General features: G+C 46.2%; 1 protein-coding gene across 1 annotated transcript in view; it reads left to right on the top strand.

The window, feature by feature from the left end:
- Positions 1 to 454: 454 nt before the first annotated feature.
- Positions 455 to 27,720, top strand: part of gdpd4b (glycerophosphodiester phosphodiesterase domain containing 4b) — a gene marked incomplete at both ends in the record, with an annotated part of 45,324 nt that continues 18,058 nt past the window's right edge. Inside the window, 5 exons of the mRNA XM_084320525.1 lie at positions 455 to 637; positions 4,808 to 4,911; positions 9,033 to 9,126; positions 26,526 to 26,585; positions 26,879 to 26,977. Coding sequence (XP_084176651.1) covers positions 455 to 637; positions 4,808 to 4,911; positions 9,033 to 9,126; positions 26,526 to 26,585; positions 26,879 to 26,977 — 540 coding nt within the window. The remainder of the gene's footprint in view (positions 638 to 4,807; positions 4,912 to 9,032; positions 9,127 to 26,525; positions 26,586 to 26,878; positions 26,978 to 27,720) is intronic.

The raw sequence follows: 27,720 nt of genomic DNA, 5'->3' as shown, positions 1-27,720 counted from the left end.
TTTTAGACTCTTTTTGTACTCTGGTATGTCATAAATGTCTAGATGTAACAGTACTGTCTATACCTGTATATATTTATGTCATATATGTTATGATGAATTGAAAATGGGGGACCCTAATGTAAACAAGACGAAAGTCTTTCTCTGGTCTGCATCCCCTTAACAATTGTGTGTATTGAGCTGTACTGTATTGTACCCATTCTGCAATCTGTTAATAAAATTTTTAATCAATCAATCAATCAATCAATCAATCAATCAATCAATCAAACCTTCCGTATGCTCTTTTGTCTCATTGTATATACTGTAGCATTTCAGGTGAGAGAACCTTGAGGACTATGAAGCATGTACACCTGTCAGAGAGAGGGTGTGTGTATGTTTGATAGAGGGTGTGTGTATGTTTGAGAGAGGGTGTGTGTGTATGATTGAGAGAGGCTGTGTGTGTGTGTGTGTGTGAGCCATGCCCCCCTCTCCGACTACCCTGTCCAAGCTGAAGCTTGGGAGGCTGAGGGTGGTGCAGCGGAGGCTGCTTCAGCGATATGAGCACCAGCCCTTTGTGTCGTGCCTGGCCGGCCTGTACGGTTGCCAGTGGAGACGCTACCAGAGGAGCCGCACGCAACCAGGGGACTGCTGTTGCAACAAGGTCAGAGGGCACGCCGGCTCGGAGGAAACAAAACACACAAACGCACACTTTCAAGAACACGTCAAAAACAACCACGTGCACGTTCACGAAACACTATCATTTACATTTACATTTACATTTAGTCATTTAGCTGACGCTTTTATCCAAAGCGACTTACAAGTTCTGTACGACAAGCCATCAGGAAGGGCACAACTCTATCAGCTGAGTAACAATGTTCATCAAAGTGTTGAGTGCTACAGTGTAGGTTAGTTTATTAGGACAAGTGCATGACAGTATGGTTAGTTAGGGTTAGATAATTTTTTCTTTTTTTTTTCTTTTCTTAATTCAGATAATGGTTGAAGAAGTGCGTCTTTAGTCGACGGCGAAAGATTGGACGTGTTTCGGCTGTCCTAACTGGGGTGGGTAGTTCATTCCACCATTGTGGGGCAAGGATTGAGAATAGGCGACTTCTCTTTGATGACCCTCCCGGAGCTTGGATAGGAGTAGGTCTGAGGCGGCCAGAAGATGCAGAGCGTAGGGGTCTTGAGGGTGTGTAGTTCGAGACCATTGACCGGAGGTAGGCGGGAGCAGTGTAAGAGATAAGCAGTAAGTTGGTTGGATACAGCACGTTCAAGTGTTTTAGAAAGGAAGGAGAGAAGAGAGACAGGACGGTAGTTGCCTATGACGGTAGGGTTCAGGGATGGTTTTTTTATGAGGGGCGTGACTCTGGCTTGTTTTAGGGAGGTGGGGACCACCCCCGAGTTGAGTGAGGAGTTGATGGTTGCAGTTAGGAATGGGAGGATGTCTGGTGCTATGGTCTGGAGGAGTGGGGAAGGTAGCCGGTCCAGCTGGCATGTAGTCGGACGGTTCGACATTACCAGTGTCAGGGTCTCGGCTTCTGTAATGGGAGAGAAAGATGACAGAGTGAAGGATGAGGTTCTCGATTCAGCATTTGGAATGGGTGGGGGTTGGGAGAAGGAGCTGCGGATGTTCTCCACTTTTTCCTCAAAGAAGATCGCAAAGTCTTCGGCAGAGAAATATGAGGGAGGGGGGGGTGGGGGGGGGGAGTGAGGAGGGAGGACATGGTAGCATGCAGTTTGCGAAGATTCTTGGCAGAGGCCTCGATCCTATGGTGAAAGAAAGAAGCTTTGGCATTAGTAATGGTTTTGGAGAATGTTAACAAGAGGTTGTGATATGTGTCGATGTCAGCAGTGAGGCGTGACTTTCTATACTTCCTTTCAGCTGCTCTCAGGACCTGTCTTTGTTCTCTCACTGGATCTGTCAGCCATGGACTGGGTGGGGAACGGCGGGCAGGTTTCTCAACGAGGGGACAGAGCTTGTCGAAGGAGGTTGCAAGGGCTGAGAGGAGGGTGGAGGTTGCCATCTCTGTGGAGAGAGCAGAGAAGGTGTCACTCAAAGGTAGAGCGGACAGTATGTCAGAGGAGATACATATTTGAAGCATATTATTTTAATAACATATTTTAACACGGATGCTTTTCACTCAAGGGCCTTTCAGTCACTTTTCAATGCGCATACATTTTCATCTTGGGTGGCATTGTTATATTAGTGCTATGCAGCATCTCTCTCTCTCTCTCTCTCTCTCTCTCTCTCTCTCTCTCTCTCTCTCTCTCTCTCTCTCTCTCTCTCCCTCTCTCTCTCTCTCTCTCTCTCTCTCTCCCCTCTCTGTTCCACTTCACTAACAATTAAATACATTTTCCTTCACAATGTTGTAGCAGAAAGAGGCCCACAGTGTTGTGCAGTCTTTATGAGTTGCCTCATACTCATTAAGGTTCAGTCGTTAAGGAGCTTTTATCTGAATTCTCTCTCTCTCTCTCTCTCTCTCTCTCTCTCTCTCTCTCTCTCTCTCTCTCTCTCTCTCTCTCTCTCTCTCTCTCTCTCTCTCTCTCTCTCTCTCTCTCTCTCCAGAACTAATGTCGCAGCGATGCACAGTTGTTTAACTTGGTTACTGCTCACTCCTTGTGTTCACTAGGAATATTCTTGTTACAAAGTCCCCTCAATTTTATATAACAATTTATCTATAAGTCTTGACAGACACAACCATTCCACCAGACATGCTTCTGCATGAGGTTTTACACTTCCAAAAGTGAGGTTGAATTTGGGAATCTCTCTCTCTCTCTCTCTCTCTCTCTCTCTCTCTCTCTCTCTCTCTCTCTCTCTCTCTCTCTCTCTCTCTCTCTTTGTGAGAAAATTACAAACATCACAAAACAAACTGGTCAGACTACTACTTGACCTTACCCCCAGAACCCACCTCACCCCTGCCCACTTTGACAACCTAGGATGGCTTAGAGTAGACGACAGAGTACAGCAACTTGCAATGGGCCTGGTCTACAAGATACACTATACGACTAAGGTACCCATGTACATGTCAAAATACTTCCCAAAGGTCAGTGAATACCACAACCACTACACCAGAGGAAGCTCCACAAATCATGTAAAACCCAGATTCGTCTCAAACAAGGGACTAAACACGTTTAGCAATTATGCCACATCCAGTGGTGCAGTCGTGGTCACACCCGGTTACACGCCGTGTTACCAGATCACTGAGGCAGAAGTACGCGCGATCGCGCACGGATGTGTACTCGCGTGTACGCGCACACAAAAATGCGCTGTATCCATTCGTTGTGACTAGTACCCGGCCACCGTTTTACATAACAAAAAGCGCAGGTAGACTAAGTGTCTGGGTGTTGGCTATCTGAATGCATCTCCCCCTTCATTCTGTGTGACACAGGCAGTGGAGGTGAATACTAATGTGGCTCGGAATTCGATTGTGGCAAGATTGCACTTGCGTATATGCGCTTGTGTGTGTGTGTGTGCGTGTGTGTGTGCGTGCGTGTGTGTGTGTATAAATCAGTTCTGTGCGCATGCACGTACCCGCGCGCGCGCGTGCACATGGCGTGGCGTGTTACCAGTTCCCATATTACGACTGCACCACTGGCCACATCAATGTGGAACGCCCTACCCAAAGCTGTAAAGGAATGTGAATCCCTACCCACATTCAAAACCGCTCTTAAAGGGGAACTCCAACATTTTGGGAAATTAGCTTATTTAACATCTTCCCTGGAGTTAGACAAGAAGATACATACCTTTTTTGTCTCTGTGCGTGCATTTTAGCTTTGGGAATAGACGCTCCGTTAGCATAGCTTAGCTTCATCACTGGAAGTGAGGCAGGACAGTAGCCTTACAGTGCCTTACAGTGTATTGCAAGGTCTGACATTGACCAAACTTGATATGCATGACCTTGGTGGGCTCTAGGTCAACTCCTGAAAAGGGGGTCAATGTCAGACCTTGCAATCAAAAGTTAGGGGGCGCACTGAAATTATGGCAAGGGTTATTAGCCCCCTAACTTTTGATTGCAAAGTCTGACATTGACCCCCTTTTCAGGAGTTGACCTAGAGCCCACCAAGGTCATGCATATCAAGTTTGGTCAATGTCAGACCTTGCAATACACTGTAAGGCACTGTAAGGCTACTGTCCTGCCTCACTTCCAGTGATGAAGCTAAGCTATGCTAACGGAGCGTCTATTCCCAAAGCTAAAATGCACGCACAGAGACAAAAAAGGTATGTATCTTCTTGTCTAACTCCAGGGAAGATGTTAAATAAGCTAATTTCCCAAAATGTTGGAGTTCCCCTTTAAAGAGCACCTACGGGAGGCTGCAATTCGAAACTGGCCACCGTAAATGCCCAAAACCCCCACCACCTCCTAATAGACAGTCTCCTCCCCACCGCATGTATATATTCCCTCCCCGCCGTATGTATATTTCTATCCCACCCACCCACCCCCTCCTAATGTACAGTCCCCTCCCCATCATATGTATATACTCTGTCAGGATCTAGGGGTAACAGTACTGTATATTTGAAAACCGTTTATGTCACAAATGTATCAGTACTAAATACCTATATGTCCCTATGCCATAAATGTCATGTATGTTGTGTATGTCATAAATGTCTATATGAATTGAAAATGGGGGACCCTGATGGAAACAAGACAAACGTCTTTCTCAGGTCTGCATCCCCTTAACAATTGTGTGTATTGAGCCGTACTGTATTGTACCCATTCTGCAATCTGTTAAATAAAGTTTTCATTCATTCATTCATTCATTCATTCATTCATTAATTCATTCATTCATTCATTCATTCATTCATTGTACTTGCTACCTTTAACCCCTGCAGCTGGAGTGTGTCTGCTTCGCTCTGCTCATCCTGACGTTCTGTCTAACGCTGGTGTTTCTCTACTTCTGGGGCGAAGCACGGAATGACTATAATGACTTTGACTGGTAGGTATGCATGATTGTAAGCACACACGCCACACACACACACACACATACACACACACACACGCCACACGCACGCACGCACGCACACACGCCACACACACACACGCCACACACACACACACACACACACACACACACACACACACACACACACACACACACACACACACACACACACACACACACACACACACACACACACACACACACACACACTTTGGAACACCCTCCCTCAGACTGTCCGAGACTCTCCCTCACTCTCCACCTTTAAATCCCGACTCAAAACCTACCTGTTCACCCAAGCATACAACCTTCCCTACCCATAACCACCCTCCTCCAACCTACCACCTCCCCTCCCCTTCCCTACTTTCTCTCCCTCTCCTGCCCCCCCCCCCCCCCCCCTCCCCTCAGTTTCCTTACTTCCCTGACTGTTCCCCTACTGGACTATGTATCTGTTACTTGTTACCCGTTGGTTTTATGTCCTGCGTATTCATACTGTTGCTTATTCCCTGTGGTTCTTTGTTTCTCTGTTCATTCGTTTTGCTCATTGTCAGCGTCTTTGGGTTCTTGAAAAGTGCTTTATAAATACAATTTATTATTATTACACACACACACCCACACACACACACACACACACACACACACACACACACACACACACACACACACACACACACACACACACTTACTATGATTTACTTGCTTTGCATCTACACTCAATAAGGCTTCTGATTTTCTCACAGTTTACTGTAGATATTATACTGTATCATCTCTGTCATCTGAAGCTGAAACATTCTAATGTGCAATGATAGGTGAATGCTGCATAGTTGGTAATAATTGCAACATAAACAAATGTTTGGAAGAAAAACAAACTTTCTTCTCAGTTATGTTAATCTGTCGTAGCTAATGTGAATTTAGCAGGCCTGTGTCTTTTTATCCAATGTATAATTGTTTATTTTAGATTATTGCTAACTACAATATGCAGCCTTCACTTTTGATGTTACATAATAGTCCAGTTCATGCGCAGGCTCAGTCTCACTGTATAATACATTTCTTTATTTGATTTATGTAACAGAAATTCAATTCAATTCAAATGGGCTTTATTGACATGGGAAACATACGTTTACATTGCCAAAGCCAAACAAAACAAAACGTAAGGTTATGTATATAACCCAGTTCTGTGAGTTATGGTGCGCTCAGCACCTGATGCACTGTACTTCACTTCGTGCACGAGCACTGAATAAAAAATTCCACCATGTACCTTTACATCCCAACATTCATCTGGCCACACCCCCATCCGCTTACCTTCATAAGCAGGAGTGTGGTCACCTACTCGCCTTCTTCCCAAACTTTCACCATAAGGCGAGATCAAGGGCCGCAGCGGCGTCCAGGTGCTGAGCACACCATAACTCACAGAACTGGGTTATATACATAACCTTACGTTCTGTGTCGTTATGGCCTCGCTCAGCACCTGTTGCACAACAGGGGCTGAGCGGGAGCCATAGCCCGACAAATGTACCCCGCTGAGGCCCCCCACAACCATCAGACCGGGGAGGACCGAGCCCCCCCGACCCTCCCTAATGGAGGATACCCCCCCTATTGGAGGTTCACGGGAGGGCGACGGATCCGACCGTGCGAAGAGGCACTCAAGCAACTCAACGCACAGGGTGAGCAGACCGTGGCTTGACACACACGCACAACCCGCATGCCACCCGGGAACGAATGAAAGGAACAACCTCGTTACTGCCCCCGAAATCACGGGGTCAAGAGCAAACTCAACCCCGTGGCAAGGTTGTAGCAGCGGAGCGCGAAGGAAGACCCAGACCCACTGAAGGGACTGGATCCCCTGGAAAAAGGGGGCCCGGAGAGGTCAATGACGCCAGGCATCAAGACCCCACCAGGTGGTCACTTAGTGACACCGCCCCCCACATCGCCAGCGTATTCGGATAAGGCCCCTCCAAGAGCGGGCCCTTTCCCCCCAATAGCACACCGCCTGGCACACTGACCCTGCAGAACAGGCAGTCAGCATGGCCGTAAGCACTCAAAAGGTTAACCAACGGAAGCAGGCAGCGCACCGGGGAAACCAGGCAGCAGGCTGTAACCTGAGCCTGGAGCACTGAGGACGAGACAGGCGCCAAAGGAGTCAGCTGAAAACAGCCCCCCCGGCGGAAGGGGCGTATGCTGGCATTGTTGATCACCATGACGAAGCCTCCATTAAAAAAAACCCACCCAGAGGGGTCGAGGCAGAGAAGGCTGACATGATTGGCAGACGTCATGAACGTGCAGGGGCACACTCAACCGGGTAACCCGGTAGTTGACTCTGCTCCAACACACCAGGGAATCAACCACCCTCGTGGTACAGACGGTGGTTGTTCCCATAACCCCTCAAGAAAAAAGGGTTATCCCAGGCCTACGGTATCAACAAAACTTTACTCCGGACCAGGCCCGGCGGCACGGGAAGCACAGGGTTACCAGAGGAGGTCCAAGACCACCCCAACAGCCCCCTCTTCGTCACGCGTGAGAGAGGAGCGAAAATAATGGAGAACCAGCCCTAAGCACACCGCACTTGGTATTCCCAGGCGGTCTCCCAACCAAGTACTAACCAGGACCGAACCTGCTTAGCTACCGAGATCGGACGAGATCGGGCGTGTACAGGTTGGTATGGCCGTAAGCCATTACGATAGTGCAGAGTACAACATGTACCCAACAAAGGGTCTCCATAACGCCTAACCCTGTGACACCCGGACCGACCCGGCATTTCCCCCCCCGAAAAAAGCACAAGTCCCTCAGGGTACCAGAACAGCAGAACTGCATCCCCGGCGGACAACAAGTTAACTGACCTGGACCAGCGCGACCAGACCAGTCCCGTGTCCTAACCACGCCGACATGCCCACTCCAGAAGAGGGGATAGGTATGCGTGTCGATCTAAAACATGAAAAGAGGGCGCCACCCAGACGGTCCCCATTTGGACCGTGCTCAGTGGCCCACCCCAAGGGCGTGAGACCCCTCTACCTATGTTTTGATCTATTCCGTTAACATCCCCCAGATATGAACGAGAATTCATCGAGACAACCTAGTAAACTGGCGCTCGGAAGAGACAAAACTCCATCCCAGTTGCCCTATAAAAACGCTGTTTTAACAAGCAACCAAGGCGCACTTAGCCCCTGCGTGATTCTTTAACAGAAACACACCGAGCCAGCACTATGTATGCGTCGAGACCCAAACACATAAATGGATAGTCTAGCAAGACACCAACATTGTTCCTCCAAGTCGCCTGGGAGAACGACACGGAGCCGTCGTACTTCATGTACCTTCCTCTTTTTATCCAAAAAAGAAAGAAACACAGACTGACATGAATCCCACGTGACGCAGCTGAGGGTAATTTTTTTTTACATTTTTACATCCCACCACCCTCGCCATAGGGAGGAGACGGAAATCCCCAGAGAGACTTCCCACACAAGCTGTATAGATTGAAAATAATATATTGCAACATTGAGCTATGTAATATTTGGGTTAGGGCTCTCCGAGGAGGAGGCACTGAACCAATACACACTCAATAATCGAATTGAATCGAATACACACACAATAGAGCAGAACTCCTTTTTGAAGTTCTACTCACCTTGACAATCTGAGGAGGAGGCTCTGAACTCTGAGGAGGCTCCCTCACAGGGAAGGAGAGTCCGAACTCACAGAAGGCCCGAGGAGGAGCTTCGTGAGGAGGAGCTCTGACAACTCCCTGAAACAGATCCATAACATGGACCTGAACAACTCACGGAAGTCTTACCAACAGAGACACGCACAGTGACGTACTCTATGGCGGGGGAATTTCTGCGGTGCACACGCCCAATCTTCCAATTATTACCGTATAATGATGTATTTCTAGTTTGACTTGTAGATCTCTGCTGCCTGGAATTACCCTGTGTCATCCTGTTTACATCTGCTGTGTTATTGTTGTGTGTGTGTGTGTGTGTGTCTCTCTCTCTCTCTCTCTCTCTCTCTCTCTCTCTCTCTCTCTCTCTCTCTCTCTCTTTCTCTCCCTTCTCCCCACCTCTCTCTCTCCCCCTCTCTCTCTCTCCCCACCTCTCTCTCTCTCCCCCTACACACACGTTCCTCCTGTGCAGGTTTAACTTTGGGAACCTGGGCTTCTGGTTTCCCTGGTCTGTGGTGCTGCTGGTAATCGCTGCAGCCTTCTTCACCTACATCACTGTGCTACTGGTAAATATACAGTAACAGCATGGGGGTTTTAAAGATGGAATCTGTAAGGCCATCATACAGCGACCTCTAGGAAAAAGAGCCCTGCTTGTTATTGCACTTGTTTACTTTTTTTGTTTTGGTCTGATGTATGGGTTTGAGTTTAGTAACTTATTATAGTGTCAATTTCTCCAGAACTCTCTTGGCAGAGCCTGGGGTGCAGTGTTAATTTTGTCAACTAAAATGGTGACGAAAGATGTTCGTCAACAAAGGTTTTTTTCATGACGACAACGAGACGTGACGTCACGTTATTGAAGACCATGTCACGCTAATGAGACTAAATAGTTTATTAAATATCGTTGACCACAACTGAGGACACAAAAATTTAATTTACAAAAACCAGGACGAAATTTCTCTTCATGTATGTTGATATTGTTGACTAAAACAAGACGAGACAAAATAATTATAACCTTTCTTAATGCCATCGTCCCGACAGAGCAGTGTGACGGGGAGCTCTGTTATTAGCATTAGCTGAAGAGCTATTTGAAAAGCTAGTTTTAGCTTTAACGTTACCTTGGCTAAAGTTGGGACTATTCATAATCCAGCTGCAGACCTGCAAGCAAAGTACAGCAAGTTGGCAAAGGAGTATTCCAAGGTAAATCACTTTTTCACCAGTAACGTTACATTGTTTCCATCTAGCTCACGCTAACTGGTTAACCTAGCTCACGCTAATGTGGCTAACTGATCGACCTCTCGCACACAATTAATGACATGTTGCGGACAGCCATACTGGTGATTATGTTTAGCTTTTAGTGCCAAATGATAAGAGTCTGAGGCGGAGTCTCAAAAGAGAATGTTGAATATTTATTGTGCATTAAAAATCACAACAGAGCCTCTGCTACTAGCTGACCTAAACGGAGCCTTCTGGAAGCAAGTGCAACAATGTATAATGTCCGTGTGGAACCAATGTGCCAACAACCTTTCCGTGGGTGAAGCATAGTTGTCATTTAATGATACTAATACTAATCTATACAATCACCTGTTGTTGAATAAATACCATTACTTTCTAGTTATTACTAAAAAACAGTATATATAAAACAGTAGCTGTAAAAAAGAAAAGAAAAAAAAAGTTTTATAATTTATATAATATAATTTTTTTAGTACATTAACTAAAAATAGACAAAAATGTCATCCGTTTTCGTCTACAAAATCTAGACTAAAACAAAAAAGACAAAATTGAGACAAAAACTGACTAAGACTAAAATGCTCAGACATTTAGTTGACTGAAACTGACGAGGGCGGTCAGGTGGCGTAGCGGAGATTGCGTTCGTCACCAACACCGGAGACGCTGGATTCACCTGTTCGAATCCAGCTCCCGGCGTGTCACCAGCTTGGCTGGCCGTTCACACTAATACAATTGGCAGTATTAGAGGGTGGGAAAGGTGGCAGGGTGGGTCCGGGTCGTTGTAAACAGCGACTCCTACAGTTCGGTCGGGGCGCCTGCTCAGCGCGGATAGGATCTAAGGGGGTTAGTGTGATCCTTCCACACGTTACACCCTCTCAGTGAGAGTCCGCGCTGCCAGGTGAAAAGAAGCGGTTGATTGGCTAGACGTGTGTCGGAGCACGTGATAGCCTCCACTCTCCCAGACCGACTGTGGGGGGTAAGTGCGCAGCGACCAGGAAGGGGATTGGGAATTGGCATAACGACTAACATTGGGATGGGAGAAAATTGGAGGAAAAAGGAGGGGGGAAAAGATCAATAAAAAAAACGTAAAAAAAACTGACTAAACGAAAAATAAATGAAGATGACTAAATATGATGAAAACGAAAAAGGAGCACTTGACACATGACTAAGATTAAACCTCAAATGAAAATAGCTGCCAAAATTAACACTGCTGGGGTGTGGCCAAGCAATAGCTGCCCCTTCCCTATCTCAACTCCAACCAACACATCATATCAACAAAAGAAATAGCTAAATAAAGTGAGGTTAATTGTCTGTTGTGTGGTAGTGAAGGGTTAACCTTCTGTAGTGTGGTAGTGAAGGGTTAACCTTCTGTAGTGTAGTAGTGAAGGGTTAACGTAAGGTTATGTATATAACCAAGTTCTATGAATTCTGGTGACGCTCAGCATCAGTCTGCACTCAACTCGCTCCAGTGACGTGCACTGAATAAAAACTTCACAATGTACCTTTACATACCGACATCCGTCTGACCACACCCCCATCCGCTACCTACATAAGCAGGGGTGGGGCCACACACTCATCTCCTTCCCAAAAATGTCACCACAAGGAAAAATCAAGGGCCGCAGCGGCGTCCTGACGCTAAGCGTCACCAGAATTCATAGAACTTGGTTATATACATAACCTTACATTCTATTTCATTCTGGCCTCCGCTCAGCGTCAGTCTGCACAAGAGGAGCTGAGCGGAAGCCAGAAGCTCGACAAATGTACCCCGCTGAGGCCCCCCACAACCATCAGACAGGGGAGGACCGAGCCCCCCGACCCTCCCTAATGGAGGGATACCCTCCCTATTGGAGGACGGGAGGGAGACGGATCCGACCGTGCGAAGAGGAACTCAAGCAGCTTGACCCCACGACTACGCACACGCACAACCCGCATGCCACCAGGGAACGAACGGAAGGAACAACCCTCGTTACTGCCCCCAAAATCACGGGGTCAAGAGCAAACTCAACCCTGTGGCAAGGCCGTAGCAGCGGAGTGCGAAGGAAGACCCAGACCCACTGAAGGGACTGGATCCCCTGGAAAAAGGGGGCCCGGAGAGGTCAATGACGCCAGGCATCAAGACCCCACCAGGCGGTCACTTAGTGACACCGCCCCCCACATCGCCAGCGTATTCGGACAGGGCCCCTCCAAGAGCGGGCCCTTTCCCCCCATTAGTACACCGCCTGGCACACTGACCCTGCAACACAGGCAGTCAGCATGGCCGTAAAGCAATCAAAAGGTTAACCAACGGAAGCAGGCAGCGCACCGGGGAAACCAGGCAGCAGGCTGTAGACCCGAGCCTGGAGCACTGCGGACGAGACAGGCACCAAAGGGGTCAACTAAAAACAGCCCCCCGGCGGAAGGGGCGTATGCTGGCATTGTTGCGCACCATGACAAAGCCTCCATAAAAAAAAACCCACCCAGAGGGGTCGAGGCAGAGAAGGCTGACACGATTGGCAGACGTCATGAACATGCAGGGGCACACTCAACCGGGTAACCCGGGAGTTGACTCTGCTCCAACACACCAGGGAATCAACCACCCTCTCGGTACACAGACGGTGGTTGTTCCTATAACCCCTCAAGAAAAACTCCAAAACACACCTGCGGGTATACACCAGCTATACCGCAGTACAAGTGTTTCAGTTTCCAAAAAGGGTTATCCCAGGCCTACGGTTTCAACGAAACATTACTTCGGACCGGGCCCGGCGGCTCGGGAAGCACACAGGGTTACCAGAGGAGGTCCAGAAGACCACCCCAACAGCCCCCTCTTTGCCATGCGTGAGAGAGGAGCGAAAGAAAAGAGAACCAGCCCCTTATGATAGTGTTAGGTACAACGTGTACCCAACAAAGGGTCTCCATAACGCCTAACCCTGTGACACCCGGGCCGACCCGGCATTTTTCCCCCCGAAAAAAGCAAAGTCCCTCAGGGTACCAGAACAGCAGATCTGCGTCCCCGGCGGACAACGGGTTAACTGGCCCGGACCAGCGCGACCAAAACCAGTCCCGTGCCCTAACCACGCCGACATGCCCACTCCAGAAGAGGGGGTAGGTATGCGTGTCGATCTAAAACATGAAAAGAGGGCACCACCCAGACGGTCCCATTTGTACCGCGCTCAGTGGCCCACCCCAAGGGCGTGAGACCCCTCTACCTATGTTCTGATCTATTCCGTTAACATCCCCCAGATATGAACGAGAATTCATCGAGACAACCTAGTAAACTGGCCCTCGGAAGAGACAAAACTCCATCCCAGTTGCCCTATAAAAACGCTGTTTTAATAACGAGCAACCAAGGCGTACTTAGCCCCCTGCGTGATTCTTTATTTTTAAATTTTTTAAAGATTTTATTTTTTGGCGTTTTATCGCTTTATTACTACTGGGCAGTCCAGTAGGGAGAGACAGAGGAGAAATGGGAGACAGAGTGGGGGGAAGACATTCGGGAAATAACGACGGATTCGGGAATCGAACCCGGGTCGCCCGTGTCGCGGCTGAGCGCGCTATGTGGTTCGCCACTGGGGCGCCCGTGATTCTTTTTTTTTTAAACTTTGGCCATTTCCCTGGCTCTTTTATACGTTTATCGCATTTTTTTATACTTGGTCAAGTTCGACCGACAGAAGCAGGCTGAAAGGGTTCAGATGGGGGGGAAGACACTCTGGGAAAGGCACGGCTGCAGTCCGGGATTCGAACTCGCTCAGCCCCAGATCCGTGACGAGCACGGTTGTCCACGGCGCTGAAATAGCACTCGCGGTACGTGGTGAGCTACTGGAGCTCCCCGCGCCCCGTGATTCTTAACAGAAACACCCCGAGCCAGCACTATGTACGCGTCGAGACCCAAACACATCAATGGATAGTCTAGCAAGACACCAGACATTGTTCCTCCAAGTCGCCTGGGAGAACGACACGGAGCCGTCGTGCTCAATGTTCTTTCCTCTTTTTATTTAAAAAAGGAAGAAACACAGACTGACATGAATCCCACGTGACGCAGCTGAGAGTAATTTTTTTTTACATTTTTACATCCCGCCACCCTCGCCACAGGGAGGAGACGGAAATCCCCAGAGAGACTTCCCACGCGAGCTGTATAGATTGAAAAGAATATATTGCAACATTGAGCTATGTAACACTTGGGTTAGAGCTCTCCGAGGAGGAGGCACTGAACCAATACACACTCAATAATCGAATTGAATCGAATACACACACAATAGAGCAGAACTCCTTTTTTGAGTTCTACTCACCTTGACAATCTGAGGAGGAGGCTCTGAACTCTGAGGAGGCTCCCTCACTGGGAAGGAGAGTCCGAACTCATAGAAGGCACTTCTCCCTGAGGAGGAGCTTCGTGAGGAGGAGCTCTGACAACTCCCTGAAACAGATCCATAACATGGACCTGAACAACCCAGTGACGTACTCTATGGCGGGGGAATTTCCGCGGTGCACACGCCCAATCTTCCAGGGCGTGGGACCAGGAACCCCCCCCCCCCCCCTACCCTGTAACGTGCCGAACAGCAACGTGACAGGAACCTTGAAGGACAGGTGGTTTTAACCCCTGACCAATCAGAAAAGGGGAGGAAAGGATTACCAGTTCATCCCTTTACGACCCCTCGCCCATGATACGATGTAATGACAAAATAGAGCATGACACAGTCATAGCATGCTACATGAAGCATCTAACAGCCTCACATAGCTCATGTACTAACCTGCTACCTGAGTTTTACTAAGGAAAAACACAGAACAGAGAGGGCCCCTTTAAGAGCCCCGGTCCAGACTTACACATGTGCTTCTGTGGGCCAAACCTAACCCAGTTGTAGATCACAAAGACACACACAACCCTTCATCACAACAAAAAATGGCAAAAGTACACTCCTACTACAGAGGAACCTCGATTATGTAATGGCCACAGACCTTGCTAAGCACACATGATAAGTGACCAAACAACCTTTTCTTTAGGAAAAAATAGTTTCTCAAGCGGAAAGCACAACCCCAGCAATTAAGCTGAGGGTTACATCGTATCCCCACAAACACAGTGACACAATATATTGTAACCAAACATGTCTGAGAGGAGGGGGGGAAGCCCCAGGGAAACCGGGGGGTCACCCCTCCTATCTTACCCTTGATACGACCAAGGCGAACAGGCACCTCTGTCAATGTGTGAACATGCTGTTCATTGTCATCACAGGCTGAGAAAAAAGATTCATTCCTCAATCACATGTCACTAAGCATAGCTTTACAGGTTAATTAACCCTCTTAGTTGTGAGTTCACCCACGGTACAACGTTACATGAACACACATGTTCTCATCACAACCAAACCAGATCATTTTTACACATGTAAAAAACAACGCTGATTTACTACAGAGAGAAAGCTATACCAGTGACAAGACAATTCACACACAACACGCATCGTATCCTCAATGTATTGCAGCAACACATGTTTTGGAAACATCGTTATTACAAAACATTTAGAAGGGAAGAAAAGAAGAAGTGTTTAAAGTCCGGAGGACTCCTACCTTCACCCTGAACGCAGGCCGAGAGAACAGCAACACTGGTTAACGGGACACCGAGTTGAACCCAGCATCTCCTGCGTTGATGACGAGGGTATGTCCGCTACGCCACCCAGCCGCCGTTCTCCATGTTGACGAAGTCCTCGCTGGCACTGGTACCCGGGTGTAGGGTCGACTAACATCCTCTGTCAAAGATGACGTCGTAGTCAGAGTGTTTAAGGCATGTTATAGTCACAGTAACGTTTCAATAGTGTAGCATTAAGCTAACAGCCGTCCGACTGATAGCAACAAGCTAACGTTTACTAGCCTGGTGAACACAACAAGCTAGCGCCGCAGCTAACAGCTGACTGGCTAACAACAGTAGGCCACAAACTAGCACGCCAGCTAAGCAGCTATCACCTGAACTGTACACAACGACATAACAAGCCACACTTCAGACAAGCCGCCGCCTGAATCCCTCCCCATCCTAAGAGGGAAGAGAAAAAGAAATGTCAAACACAGTTTTCAACTGTGATTTACCAGACATACAGCGGAGCCAGCACAATTCCCATCCGGGCTGCAGCCGACTTGAACATGGAACATGGAACGATAAAGAAGATCCTATGCCCACATTTCCTCGTTAGGGTGTACTTCCACATTTATGTGAAAGATGGGGCCTGCACGGGACAGAGAAGCATCCGCTCGTCCAGAGAAACCCGGGTTTTAACCAGGACTCGGTCGCGGCCCACTAGGTTGACCATCATGGGCATCAGACCAAGATCCTCCATCCGCCGCTTAAGAAGCCGAGCAGAGGACCCCAGTCCGGAGTCGGCGTTCGTAAAATTGTCAGCTAACCCCCATAGCATAAACAGACAACCAGTGCTCGCAAGCAAAACAGTACTTACCCCACCCGGAAGCAACCGATTTCTCACAACAGCCGGTGCTTCCCACAGTCCAGCTGTATGACCGGACGGCCAATACCCATCCAGCCGCAGCAAGGAGGACTGCAGTTGGGGAGTATGTCAGCGGAGCGAGCCCCTAATACGAAAAAGCCGGTGGAGGTCAGAATGATCATCATCTTCCAGACACTCCAGTGACGAAGACAATATCGCTGTATTTTCTCGAAAATAGTGAGAGAGAAAATAAAGATATAATGTCAACGTATCTCCTTGTTCTTCTGTTTTCCTTTCCTCAGACTAAATATTTTCTCCACGTCAAGTGGGGTATATAACAGGCACTATCTTTGTGGATGAAATTTGAGAAGGAGATGAGTGTGTGGCCCCACCCCTGCTTATGTAGGTAGCGGATGGGGGTGTGGTCAGACGGATGTCGGTATGTAAAGTGTAAGATTCTGATCAAACTGGCCAGTATCACGTCTTTGTCTGTTTGGCTCTCCATCCAATTCCTCTGCGTTGTGTACTTTTAATGGTCCTGACGTCTCCGATACTGGTAGATAAGATCCTTATCTCCCCCCCGTTAGTGCAATCTATAAACCATAATACTCCTCCACTTCTGTAAGAATTCGACACTTCGACAACGTGAGATACCTTGTGAGGAAAAGCGTTGTTTTATTTCTCTAAACAGAAACCTCATAATCAGATGTTATCAGATGTTATCAAATTGTATCGTCCTTGAAGAGTCTATTCTAATGATCTTTCGGTGTGTTCAGATTGTCCTTTTGTGATTCAGTCCAATAGTGTTCAGGCCTGTTCGTTAGCCTAAGACCATCCTCGTGGTAGCCGAAGCTACTGATGTCGTGGCATTCTTCCTCCCCCCCCCTCTCTCTCTAATGAGAGGAGAGAGTCTCTTCTGGTTTCTTCCCTCTTAGTCTCAGTCAGATTTTAGTCTGCCCTACCCGGAAACACCGTTCGACTTATAGGTCTTCGTCGTAGCAACGACGGCCCCCCGCCCCTCTCCTGGTTGTCATGCGACGTGCTGTCATGACGACTGCTAACCTTTCACACCATTAAACGTTTCATCCACTGTTGCATTAAAGAGGTCACCCCTCTCCTCCTGCTCTGGGCCTACACTCTGTTATCTATGTTCTTACAAGGAATGTAAACATTCGGCTGGCTGCTAAACCTTCTGCAGTGATGGCTACTGCCTCTTCTTCTATCACCGTTTTCTAAAGCGAACCATGCACATTTCATTACCACCGTTTTTAGCTGTGGTCATCTCTCCCCAATCTATACATCACATACATTGAAAAAGCACCGTTTTCTCTCAATCCCCCCTTGATTCTTATCACCCCTTCAGAATCATAAATCATTATTTGGTTTTTCAATTAATTATGCCAAAAATAGCCTGTGGTTGAAGCAAACCAACCTCGTCTCTCGTGCACAAGAAACGAAGACGGCCCACGGTCAACCCAGTGATCCTGCTGCCTGATGTCTGTTTGCGCCCCCCTTCGTGCACAAAGGGAACCGAAACCGACCACCAAAACCAACAACATCCAACGACTCATAACCATTGGAGCCCCCCTGTCTGCTCCCAATAATTATATCCTGTTGTTCTACTGTTCTCAGTTATATCTACCTTCTATATATATATATATATCCTTCTATACATATATCTTATATATGAATCCTCCATTTATATCTCATACTCCTAATCAATGAACACAGGACTTCTCGCTGTTGTCTCGTCTCTCGATCTCCTGATTGACTCTGAAAGGAAGTCCCTGTTTGTTCATGATTCACCGCCCGTGATCTGTTGTTTCAAAACGCTCTCTAAACAGCATCTCCGCCGTGAAGGCCCCTCCGATGTCTGCCTCGTTCTCCCCTGGGCAACACCGCCTGCGACCGCTGGACTCCGCCTCGTCGGTCATCTCCGCCCTGTCGGTCATCTCCGCCCTGTCGGTCATCTTGGTTGAGGCTCATCTCCACCGCCGCCGTCTCCTCCCTCTCGTCGTGGATCATCTGTGTACCAGGCTGCGGTGCCTGGCCCCTGCGGCTTCCTCCTCCTCCAGTCTGTCTCCTGGCCATCTCCATCGCTGTCGGTGTCATTCCCCCCTTGAAAGCAGAAACACAACACCGGCAGTCTTTCTGTACACTCGACCCTGTGTTTTCTATTAGTCTACCGTGGCTTTGGGCCTGCAGCTCGTTCTCTATATATTTTTCCCCTCTGCAAGCCCCTGCCATGGCCACGCCCTTTCAGACTGTTGGACGGTGTGAGTGTCCTACAGCCCATGGCGCTATTTGTTCTCTATTAGTCCCCCACCTTCTCAACACCCATATCTAATCCTACAGGGCTGTTCCCTGTTTTGTTGTCTTCCGGCGTGACACCAGCAGCTAAACGATACCCACTCGGCGCTCTACGTTTGTCCCACGGTTGACCCCCAGCGCGCGCCAGTTCTTTCTGGTGACGTGTCCCCTCAAGACTCTGCCTATTTATTAGGTGTGAGAAGGCCCCACTGGAGATCGAACTCCCTCTTATTTCATAATTAAACTTATTTAATTAACCTGTATATCGATCTTATTATTATGATAATAACATACAACCGAGCACACAACATAAGCCCTGTCCCCCTATCTTTTGGCATCCCACGCACTTGGTATCCTCACGCACGGACCCTCTTCCCGCCTCTTTGTGATAACCCAAAAACAGTGCAACAACCAAAAAACCCAGAATCAGTGCCTAAAACTATTTGCATCGCTCTAACATACAACAGAGCAGGTTGGTTCCCTGCTCCTAACTCACATACGTACTCGTACTATCATCTAACATACAACAGAGCTGTCCGTCGCCCTATACCCTACGGGGCTGTCTACCGTCGCCCTGGAGCTGTCACCGTTGCTCTATACCCTACGGGGCTGTCTACCGTCGCCCTGGAGCTGTCACCGTCGCTCTATACCCTACGGGGCTGTCTACCATCGCCCTGGAGCTGTCACCGTCGCTCTATACCCTACGGGGCTGTCTACCGTCGCCCTGGAGCTGTCACGTCGCTCTATATACCCTACGGGGCTGTCTACCGTCGCCCTGGAGCTGTCACGTCGCTCTATATACCCTACGGGGCTGTCTACCGTCGCCCTGGAGCTGTCCCGTCGCTCTATATACCCTACTTTGAGTTCCTTTACAAAGTTCTCACATACACCACCGTGTATACACACAAGCAGTTGGTAATTTTGAAAAAATTCAACTCCTTAATTAACTTAAACTCGACATATTCGCCTATGGGTAATGGAAACTCCCCAGCACTACCCCCCCCCCCCCTCCGCAATTAAACTCCTTAATTGAATTAAACTCTAAATATTCCCCTATGGGTAATGGAAACTCCCCAGCACTACCCCCCCCCCCCTCCGCAATTAAACTCCTTAATTGAATTAAACTCTAAATATTCCCCTATGGGTAATGGAAACTCCCCAGCACTACCCCCCCTCCGCCACTAGGTGGCGACCTACTCCTCCTCCATGGTGTTTTAGTTGACGTGTCACTTCCTGGTTCTTTATCTGTTGTTATCTCCTCGTGGTGCTCACGGCCATTTTGACTCGCTCATAATGGCTACTCTCTCACAAACAAAACGAACGCTGCCCCTCCTTCCAAGGCCTAAAAACACTGCTGTTTTCCTCTCTTTCCTATCCATTATCAGGGGACGCTTTCTCAGACTAATACTCTTGCCTGATCGGACATAATACACACTGGTACAATCTCCTTTCGACTTTCCTTCTGTTATGAAAACAGTCCCGCCATAACAATTTTTCGATCTGATTCAAGCGCCCCCCCCCCCCTTTCCTCATCTCGCATTTACCCTCCTTAAACCAAAACTGTGCAGCCTGCCTCGTTTGCTTTTCATTCTCTGTAGATAACACCCTCGATTTTCACCATGGCTCTCTGCTCATATTATTACAGCTGGCTCTGTGTCAAACTAGAAATGTTTACGTTTACGGATTCACTATCTGTTCGTTTTTATTTGGCTATAAAAGATCAAACAACCGTGTGCACAGTGAACTCACATTTTTGATTGGAGCGCTGTTTCCCCTACAGCGCTGGTTCGCCTCCAGACCGCTCGACTCGCCGCTCTCTCCCAGGGCTGGCCGGCCTTGCTTCGATCATGATTCTCCCACACATTGATGACTGTTGTCCACTGTCGCCCCATTATTGAAAAAGTCTTTATCCGTTGTTCTTATCTCTTGCAAATCCGGCTGTCATCAACAACCAACTGTTCCCGTTGTTTTAATCTCTTGCAAATCCGGGTCCCAACGGCATCATCTGTAAGATTCTGATCAAACTGGCCAGTATCACGTCTTTGTCTGTTTGGCTCTCCATCCAATTCCTCTGCGTTGTGTACTTTTAATGGTCCTGACGTCTCCGATACTGGTAGATAAGATCCTTATCTCCCCCCCGTTAGTGCAATCTATAAACCATAATACTCCTCCACTTCTGTAAGAATTCGACACTTCGACAACGTGAGATACCTTGTGAGGAAAAGCGTTGTTTTATTTCTCTAAACAGAAACCTCATAATCAGATGTTATCAGATGTTATCAAATTGTATCGTCCTTGAAGAGTCTATTCTAATGATCTTTCGGTGTGTTCAGATTGTCCTTTTGTGATTCAGTCCAATAGTGTTCAGGCCTGTTCGTTAGCCTAAGACCATCCTCGTGGTAGCCGAAGCTACTGATGTCGTGGCATTCTTCCTCCCCCCCCCTCTCTCTCTAATGAGAGGAGAGAGTCTCTTCTGGTTTCTTCCCTCTTAGTCTCAGTCAGATTTTAGTCTGCCCTACCCGGAAACACCGTTCGACTTATAGGTCTTCGTCGTAGCAACGACGGCCCCCCGCCCCTCTCCTGGTTGTCATGCGACGTGCTGTCATGACGACTGCTAACCTTTCACACCATTAAACGTTTCATCCACTGTTGCATTAAAGAGGTCACCCCTCTCCTCCTGCTCTGGGCCTACACTCTGTTATCTATGTTCTTACAAGGAATGTAAACATTCGGCTGGCTGCTAAACCTTCTGCAGTGATGGCTACTGCCTCTTCTTCTATCACCGTTTTCTAAAGCGAACCATGCACATTTCATTACCACCGTTTTTAGCTGTGGTCATCTCTCCCCAATCTATACATCACATACATTGAAAAAGCACCGTTTTCTCTCAAAAGGTACATTGTGAAGTTTTTATTCAGTGCACGTCACTGGAGCGAGTTGAGTGCAGACTGACGCTGAGCGGAGGCCAGAATGAAATAGAACCTTCTGTAGTGTGGTAGTGAAAGGGTTAACCTTCTGTAGTAACCTGTAGTGTGGCAGTGAAAGGGTTAACCTTCTGTAGTGTGGTAGTGAAAGGGTTAACCTTTTGTAGTGTGGTAGTGATAGGGTTAACAGTCTAGTGTGGTAGTGAAAGGGTTAACCCTTCTGTAGTGTGGTAGTGAAAGGGTTAACCGTCTGTAGTGAAATGGTTAACCGTCTGTAGTGTGGTAGTGAAAGGGTTAAGCCTTCTGTAGTGTGGTAGTGAAAGGGTTAACCTTCTGTAGGGTGGTAGTGAAAGGGTTAACATTCTGTAGTGTGGTAGTGAAAGGGTTAACCTTTTGTAGTGAAATGGTTAACCGTCTGTAGTGTGGTAGTGATGGGGTTAACAATCTGTAGTGTGGTAGTGAAATGGTTAACCGTCTGTAGTGTGGTAGTGAAAGAGTTAACCCTTCTGTAGTGTGGTAGTGAAATGGTTAACCGTCTGTAGTGTGGTAGTGAAAGGGTTAACCGTCTGTAGTGTGGTAGTGAAGGGTTAACCTTCTGTAGTAACCTTCTGTAGTGTGGTAGTTAAAGTGTTAACCATTCTGTAGTGTGGTAGTGAAAGTGTTAACCATTCTGTAGTCTGGTAGTGAAAGGGTTAAGGGGTAGAGGGAAGCCTGAGATCAATACTGCGATAGCCAGGGATTTATATTGCAGGTCTAAATCAGATCTTCTTTTTCACCAGTGTACATGACACAGATCAGGGCTGGGTTTCCCCGTAACTTCTACAAAGGTTCCTTTGTAGAAGGCAGGGCCGGACTGGGGAAATAATTCATACCGGGAGATTTAGCGCGAAATATAGCCCCAGTCAGGCCACTTTTTAAGCGGGGGGTCTGGGGGTCCCCCTCCAGGAATTTTTTTGTTACAAAGACTTAATTTCCTGCATTCTGGTGAATTTTAGTGCATGTGAATCACAAACTAATGAGCCAACAATTGCTTAGTACAATGTACTGTTATGGACCTCAAATAAAACTGTTGTGGCACTAGCAATGCTACTCTCTCCACCTTCAAAAAGAAAAAAGCAAGAGCACAACATATTTTTCTATTTACTATTATAATACAGTTAACCACTCTCTCCTGTAAGGGCCTTTCTTTTTCTTTGTTTTATCCCTCTCTCCTCCACCCTTTCTCTTTCTTCCACTGTCCATCTTGACATCAACGTTAATTGACTTTCGCTCTACCGTATCTCTCCCGAGTCCCTCACTACCTGGCTCATTGCCTGGCTGTTATTCTGCATCTGAGTGCCGTCTGCCATTCCATTCGCCGCCTCCGCTGTCAATCAGTTGTATCGCCTGGTCCCGCCTCCACCAATTACAAGCGGCAGCACGGCTCCATTGTGTGTGTGTGATCCGCCGGCCCGTGAGAGAGAGAGTCAGATAGTTCTCCAACTGTGGCAGACAGTGAAATCCTGGTTGTTCCCCACCCATCTAGGTTATCTAACTATCGCGCCGCCGCCACAACTAGAAACAATCGCCTGGCAAAAAAAATAATAATAATATACATTTTTTTTTTTTTTTTTTTTTTTTTATATATATATATATTTTTTTTTATCTGTGCAGGCCAGGCCGGTAGAAGGTGCTCCCGATGGCCAGTCCGGGCCTGGTAGAAGGTGTACCTTTCAAAAGGGGCTTGTGTTTCCCAGACTATACCTTAACTGTTACGGTTTGGTAGGTGTGTTGGACCCCAGGTGCAGTACAGAACAGATACGAATAAAGCACTACGTCTTCAATTCAAGTAGCTGAATGAACACGCACACGATGGTGGATAAACAAAAGGGGAGAAATCTCCATCTCCAAAACACGATAAGACTAAACATGTAGGCACGATTTTTTTCCGTAGCCGCAGTTTGATTGGCTAGCCCGCGACAGCGAAGACCCTTTCTGATTGGTTTAGCTCCGAAGGGTCTCTTCCGCCTTGTACATAGTAACCCTAACCATAACTCTAAGCATAACCCACTTCGAAAGAGGGCCAAAGCATAACCACTTCGAAGCTAACCTCGTTCCCAGCTTTATCTCGACAGATAAAGCCTGGTAAAGCACTACGGCCGAAAGTGGGAATCAGGTAGGAAGTCCCGCCCCTGAAATCACGACACGGTGCTCATGAAAATGTATCCCCCCCAGAAACAACCTCGTTATCGCCTCCCTCGACAGGCTGACAGACCTGCTTGTTGTTTGTTTCGCTGGGGACTATAAACGGATCAGGGGGTGCCCGGAAACCGGAAAGCCTGTAGCCGGTATTTCTGTATTTCCGATTCACATTTTAGGAGGCATAGCTTTACCAGCCTACTTCGAAGCAGAGAATATATATGTACAAGGCGGACATTTCTATCCCAGAGCCCTTCGGAGCTAAACCAATCAGAGAGGGTCTTCGCTGTACGCGGGATAGCCAATCAGAGAGCGTCTTCGCAAACTGCGACTACGAAAAAAAAATCATGCAACATGTAGGTATACTCACGGACAGTTTCAGTGATCGACTGATGGTGTTTGTGTGACACAGAAGAGAATATAAGGAGACATTTAACGAGTTACACCAGGTACAAATTAATGTAATTAGGACAGGTAGACAGGGCAATTACCCACCAGGTAATGCTAGAGGTTTGCTGCCTGAGGAGAGCAAACCCCAAACGTTACACTTAACTGTTGCCTAAAGAGACAGCTGAGCTTCAAAGCTACATTGTAAATCGGAGCTGTCCTTCACTGTGGTGCTGAAAAGTGTATCAATCAATGCCATGCGAATCGATTGTCTCGTTTGTATAGGCTTATGAATTAAGTTTTAAGTTTTAACGAGTGTTGTCATAATCATTTTACAACAATCTAATATCGCAGAAGAGGAAGCTATGCCTAGTAAAGATCATCTGCTTTAAGAGTCGAGATGAGACCTTGTGATAATAAATACATTATCATTAGGGATGTCCGATATTATCGGCCGATATCGGCATTAAAATGTGATATCGGAAAATATTGGTATGGGTTTTCAATTTTTTTTTATTTTTTTTTTACATTTCTATAACCTTTATTTACCCAGGCAAGCAAGTAAGAACAAATTCTGACTTTATTTATTGTCAAAAGTATGCATAATGTTGTGTTAATTCCACACACGAGATATGTAATGTTAATTACCTGAAATTATAACGTTTTTTGGGGGGGAAACCCTGCATATATCGGTATCGGTTGATATCGGTTGATATCGGTATCAGAAATTAAGAGTTGGACAATATCGGTATATCGGTATCGGTAAAAAAGCCAATATCGAGCATCCCTAATTATCATCGATCATATTTTACACAAAACATAACAAAGAGCATCAGGATGTATAAGCCATAGTCTGAGACTATGAACAAGGAAGAAGGATATGCATTTATACATAATTTTGTTCTTACTGAAACAAAGGTCTAATGTTAATCTGCTTTGGTTACACAACTGCAGCATGATATCCACTGATTCCCGCTGGCCTTTTTCTGCAGTGCAAAAATGTAGATGAAAGGCAAAAGCATGTCTGTGGAAATTTACCATGATTGATTCTATACCGGGAATGCAGTGGCATGTTTAACCTGCGTCAATAGTGTTAAAGCGGGTATTAAGTGAAATATTGCCAAAGCATTTGACAGCCTAGTTTGCCCAGCAAACACAATGTGGTGGCAAATATTCTCCACTCCAGCAACAGACATGACTGGGGTGTGTTACATTTTCACGGTGTTCCTTCCCTCAACCACTCGCCCCCTTGCTCAGAGGAACAGAAGGCCTTATAGGCGGCTGAGGAAGTGAGGAAAAGAAGGGGACCAGGATAAGGAGCAAACAGAACACAGCCTAGTTCGTCTGCTCAGTGGCCGGCGCCAGCAGAGGGAATAATAGAACACAGCCTGTAAATTATTCCAATTCAGACATTTATGAATGGCTTTTATAATTTGCATAGGCTAATTGGGATAAGCAATGCTGCATGCACGTTACCCAAGATAGTAGGCTAGCTTAAATGTAATAATATTATCAACTTTCATAGGGCCTACTTTATTATCATCCTTGTGATGGGATTAGGTGAAAATACGTTCTCATGGTGTGCATCCGCACAGAAAGGTTATTTTGATCAAGTTTCTTTAATAGTTGTCATACAGAAGTACAGAATACTTTCATACAAAATGCTTCTTACTGTTACGCTCCAGAGACTGTGCTAGACAAGATAGTATCAAATAACATAGTATAGCATGTAATTTAGAAGTAGAAAATGAGGTCACAGTGTTCAGTATAGACATATGTACAATGTTCGATGCAGAATAGACGTAACTGAGTTACCATGTAATATACAATACTATGCAGTGTACTAATGTACAGTACTATATAGTGCAAAGCAGAAATGGGATGAGGTACAATTTAGGTACAATTTACAGTAAGGTGTACGAGTTGTAGTGCAATCCTTCATCAATAAATATAAAGTGTGGGGAGTGGGTGCTACAGTGTGTTTGTTTAAAGTGAGTGTGTGCTATAAAGTGTGTGGAGTGGGTGCTACAGTGTGTTTGTTTAAAGTGAGTGTGTGCGTGTGGATGTGTGTGCTATGTGCGTTTGATGGTTGTTGTTGTGTAGTATTCATTGTTCGTTTAGCAGCCTGATGGCCTGGGGATAGAAGCTTCTTCTGAGTCTTTCATTCATTTTCATGAAGTTAATATTGAACTAATGATGTAATTTGCATAGGTAAGCTAGTAGATGTGCACTGTGGTGAAAATGCTGATTTGAAAAGCAAAATGGTTGTCTAATAAGGCTCAAACTGTGACAGGATGAGCTACGAGGGACAGCTAAGAGTGCCTCAGACCGCCCTTCTAAAAGTAAACCTTTCAGAAAGTATTCATTAGCTAAGGAGGCTCTGGGAAATAACTAACTAACTAAACAACTAAAGGAAGACCAGGAACATGCCAATATTATGGGAAATGAGGTTACCGTATTCTACAGAGTCAGACAAGAAGATAGATACCAATTTCCTCTTAGAAGTATTCTTAGCTCTCTTGCATTTGTTTTTCCGTGCAGCTGCTGGCTGTCTGTTTGCTGTCAGAAGGCCAGAAGCTGCATTTACACTGGGGTCACAAGGTAACTGCGCAACCTTTCCTTGTGTGCTTTTGTTGACAAGTTGTACAGCTACAGTATACTGATCAAATTCATTCAGCTGCATCGAGAATCTTAGGTCTTTTTGTAAATTGTAACGTGACTGTCGTGGGTGAAGTTGGATTATTTGCGATTCATGCTGTTGAACGAATGAACAAGTTAACTTTACAGTGTATTGAAATGTAAATCCGTATAAATCCGTATCAACGATTCATCTTATGACAGCTGTCTTGCCTTCCTAGACCTGAGGTTTGGTGTTGTTGTCCCTGTGTTTTCAGGCCGGGGTCGCGGTGACTCTGTCATTCTCCATCGTAGCCACAGCGGTGCTCTCAGACCTGTGGGGTAAAGAATGGAAAACATTACTCCTTTCATTTCAGGTAAACCGCCCCTCTTCTCCCACACATACTGTAAGACTGGTGTACAGTTGTGGAATTCTCTCCATAGCGAGCTTAAGGGATGTAATAGTGTTTATCAATTCAAAAAAAATTATTAAAAAATTATATTTAGTCAGTATGAAAATCAAATGTGATCTGAATAGTGAGATATTTTCTTTTTTTCTCTCTTTAATTTATTCTTTATTCTTTATTATTATTATTATTATTATTATTATTATTATTATTATTATTATTATTATTATTATTATTATTATTATTATTATTATTATTATTATTATTATTATTATTATTATTATTATTATTATTATTATTATTATTATTATTATTATTATTATTATTATTATTATTATTATTATTATTCTTAAATTTTTTCTTGTTTAACTGTGGATTGTGTGTTTCTTGTATAATGGTATAATGGTATAAATTATTATTTGTGTAAATTAGGTTGTACGCCGACCATTAAGTAAATACTTGTTTAGTTTAGGAATAAGGGGCAGGTAACTATAAGATTTATTCTTCTTCCTGCTCCTTTTGTCCATGGAATGATATTTATGATTGTGTAATGAAGAAACTCTGATTGTATGATTCCATGTGGCAAATAAAAACTCTGAACTGAACTGCTAGAATTAAACTTTTATTTTTTTACCTGTTTCTTGTTTTTTGGGGCGTCCTGCAAGGAGGCCTGGTTTTAAGTTAAAACTAAAAGTGAAAAAAAAAAAAATTAT

Source organism: Notolepis coatsorum (genome assembly GCF_963971535.1).
Source record: "Notolepis coatsorum genome assembly, chromosome: 8".
In the NCBI taxonomy this organism is placed as follows: Eukaryota; Metazoa; Chordata; class Actinopteri; order Aulopiformes; family Paralepididae; genus Notolepis; species Notolepis coatsorum.
This window is presented reverse-complemented; position numbering and strand designations above follow the sequence as displayed.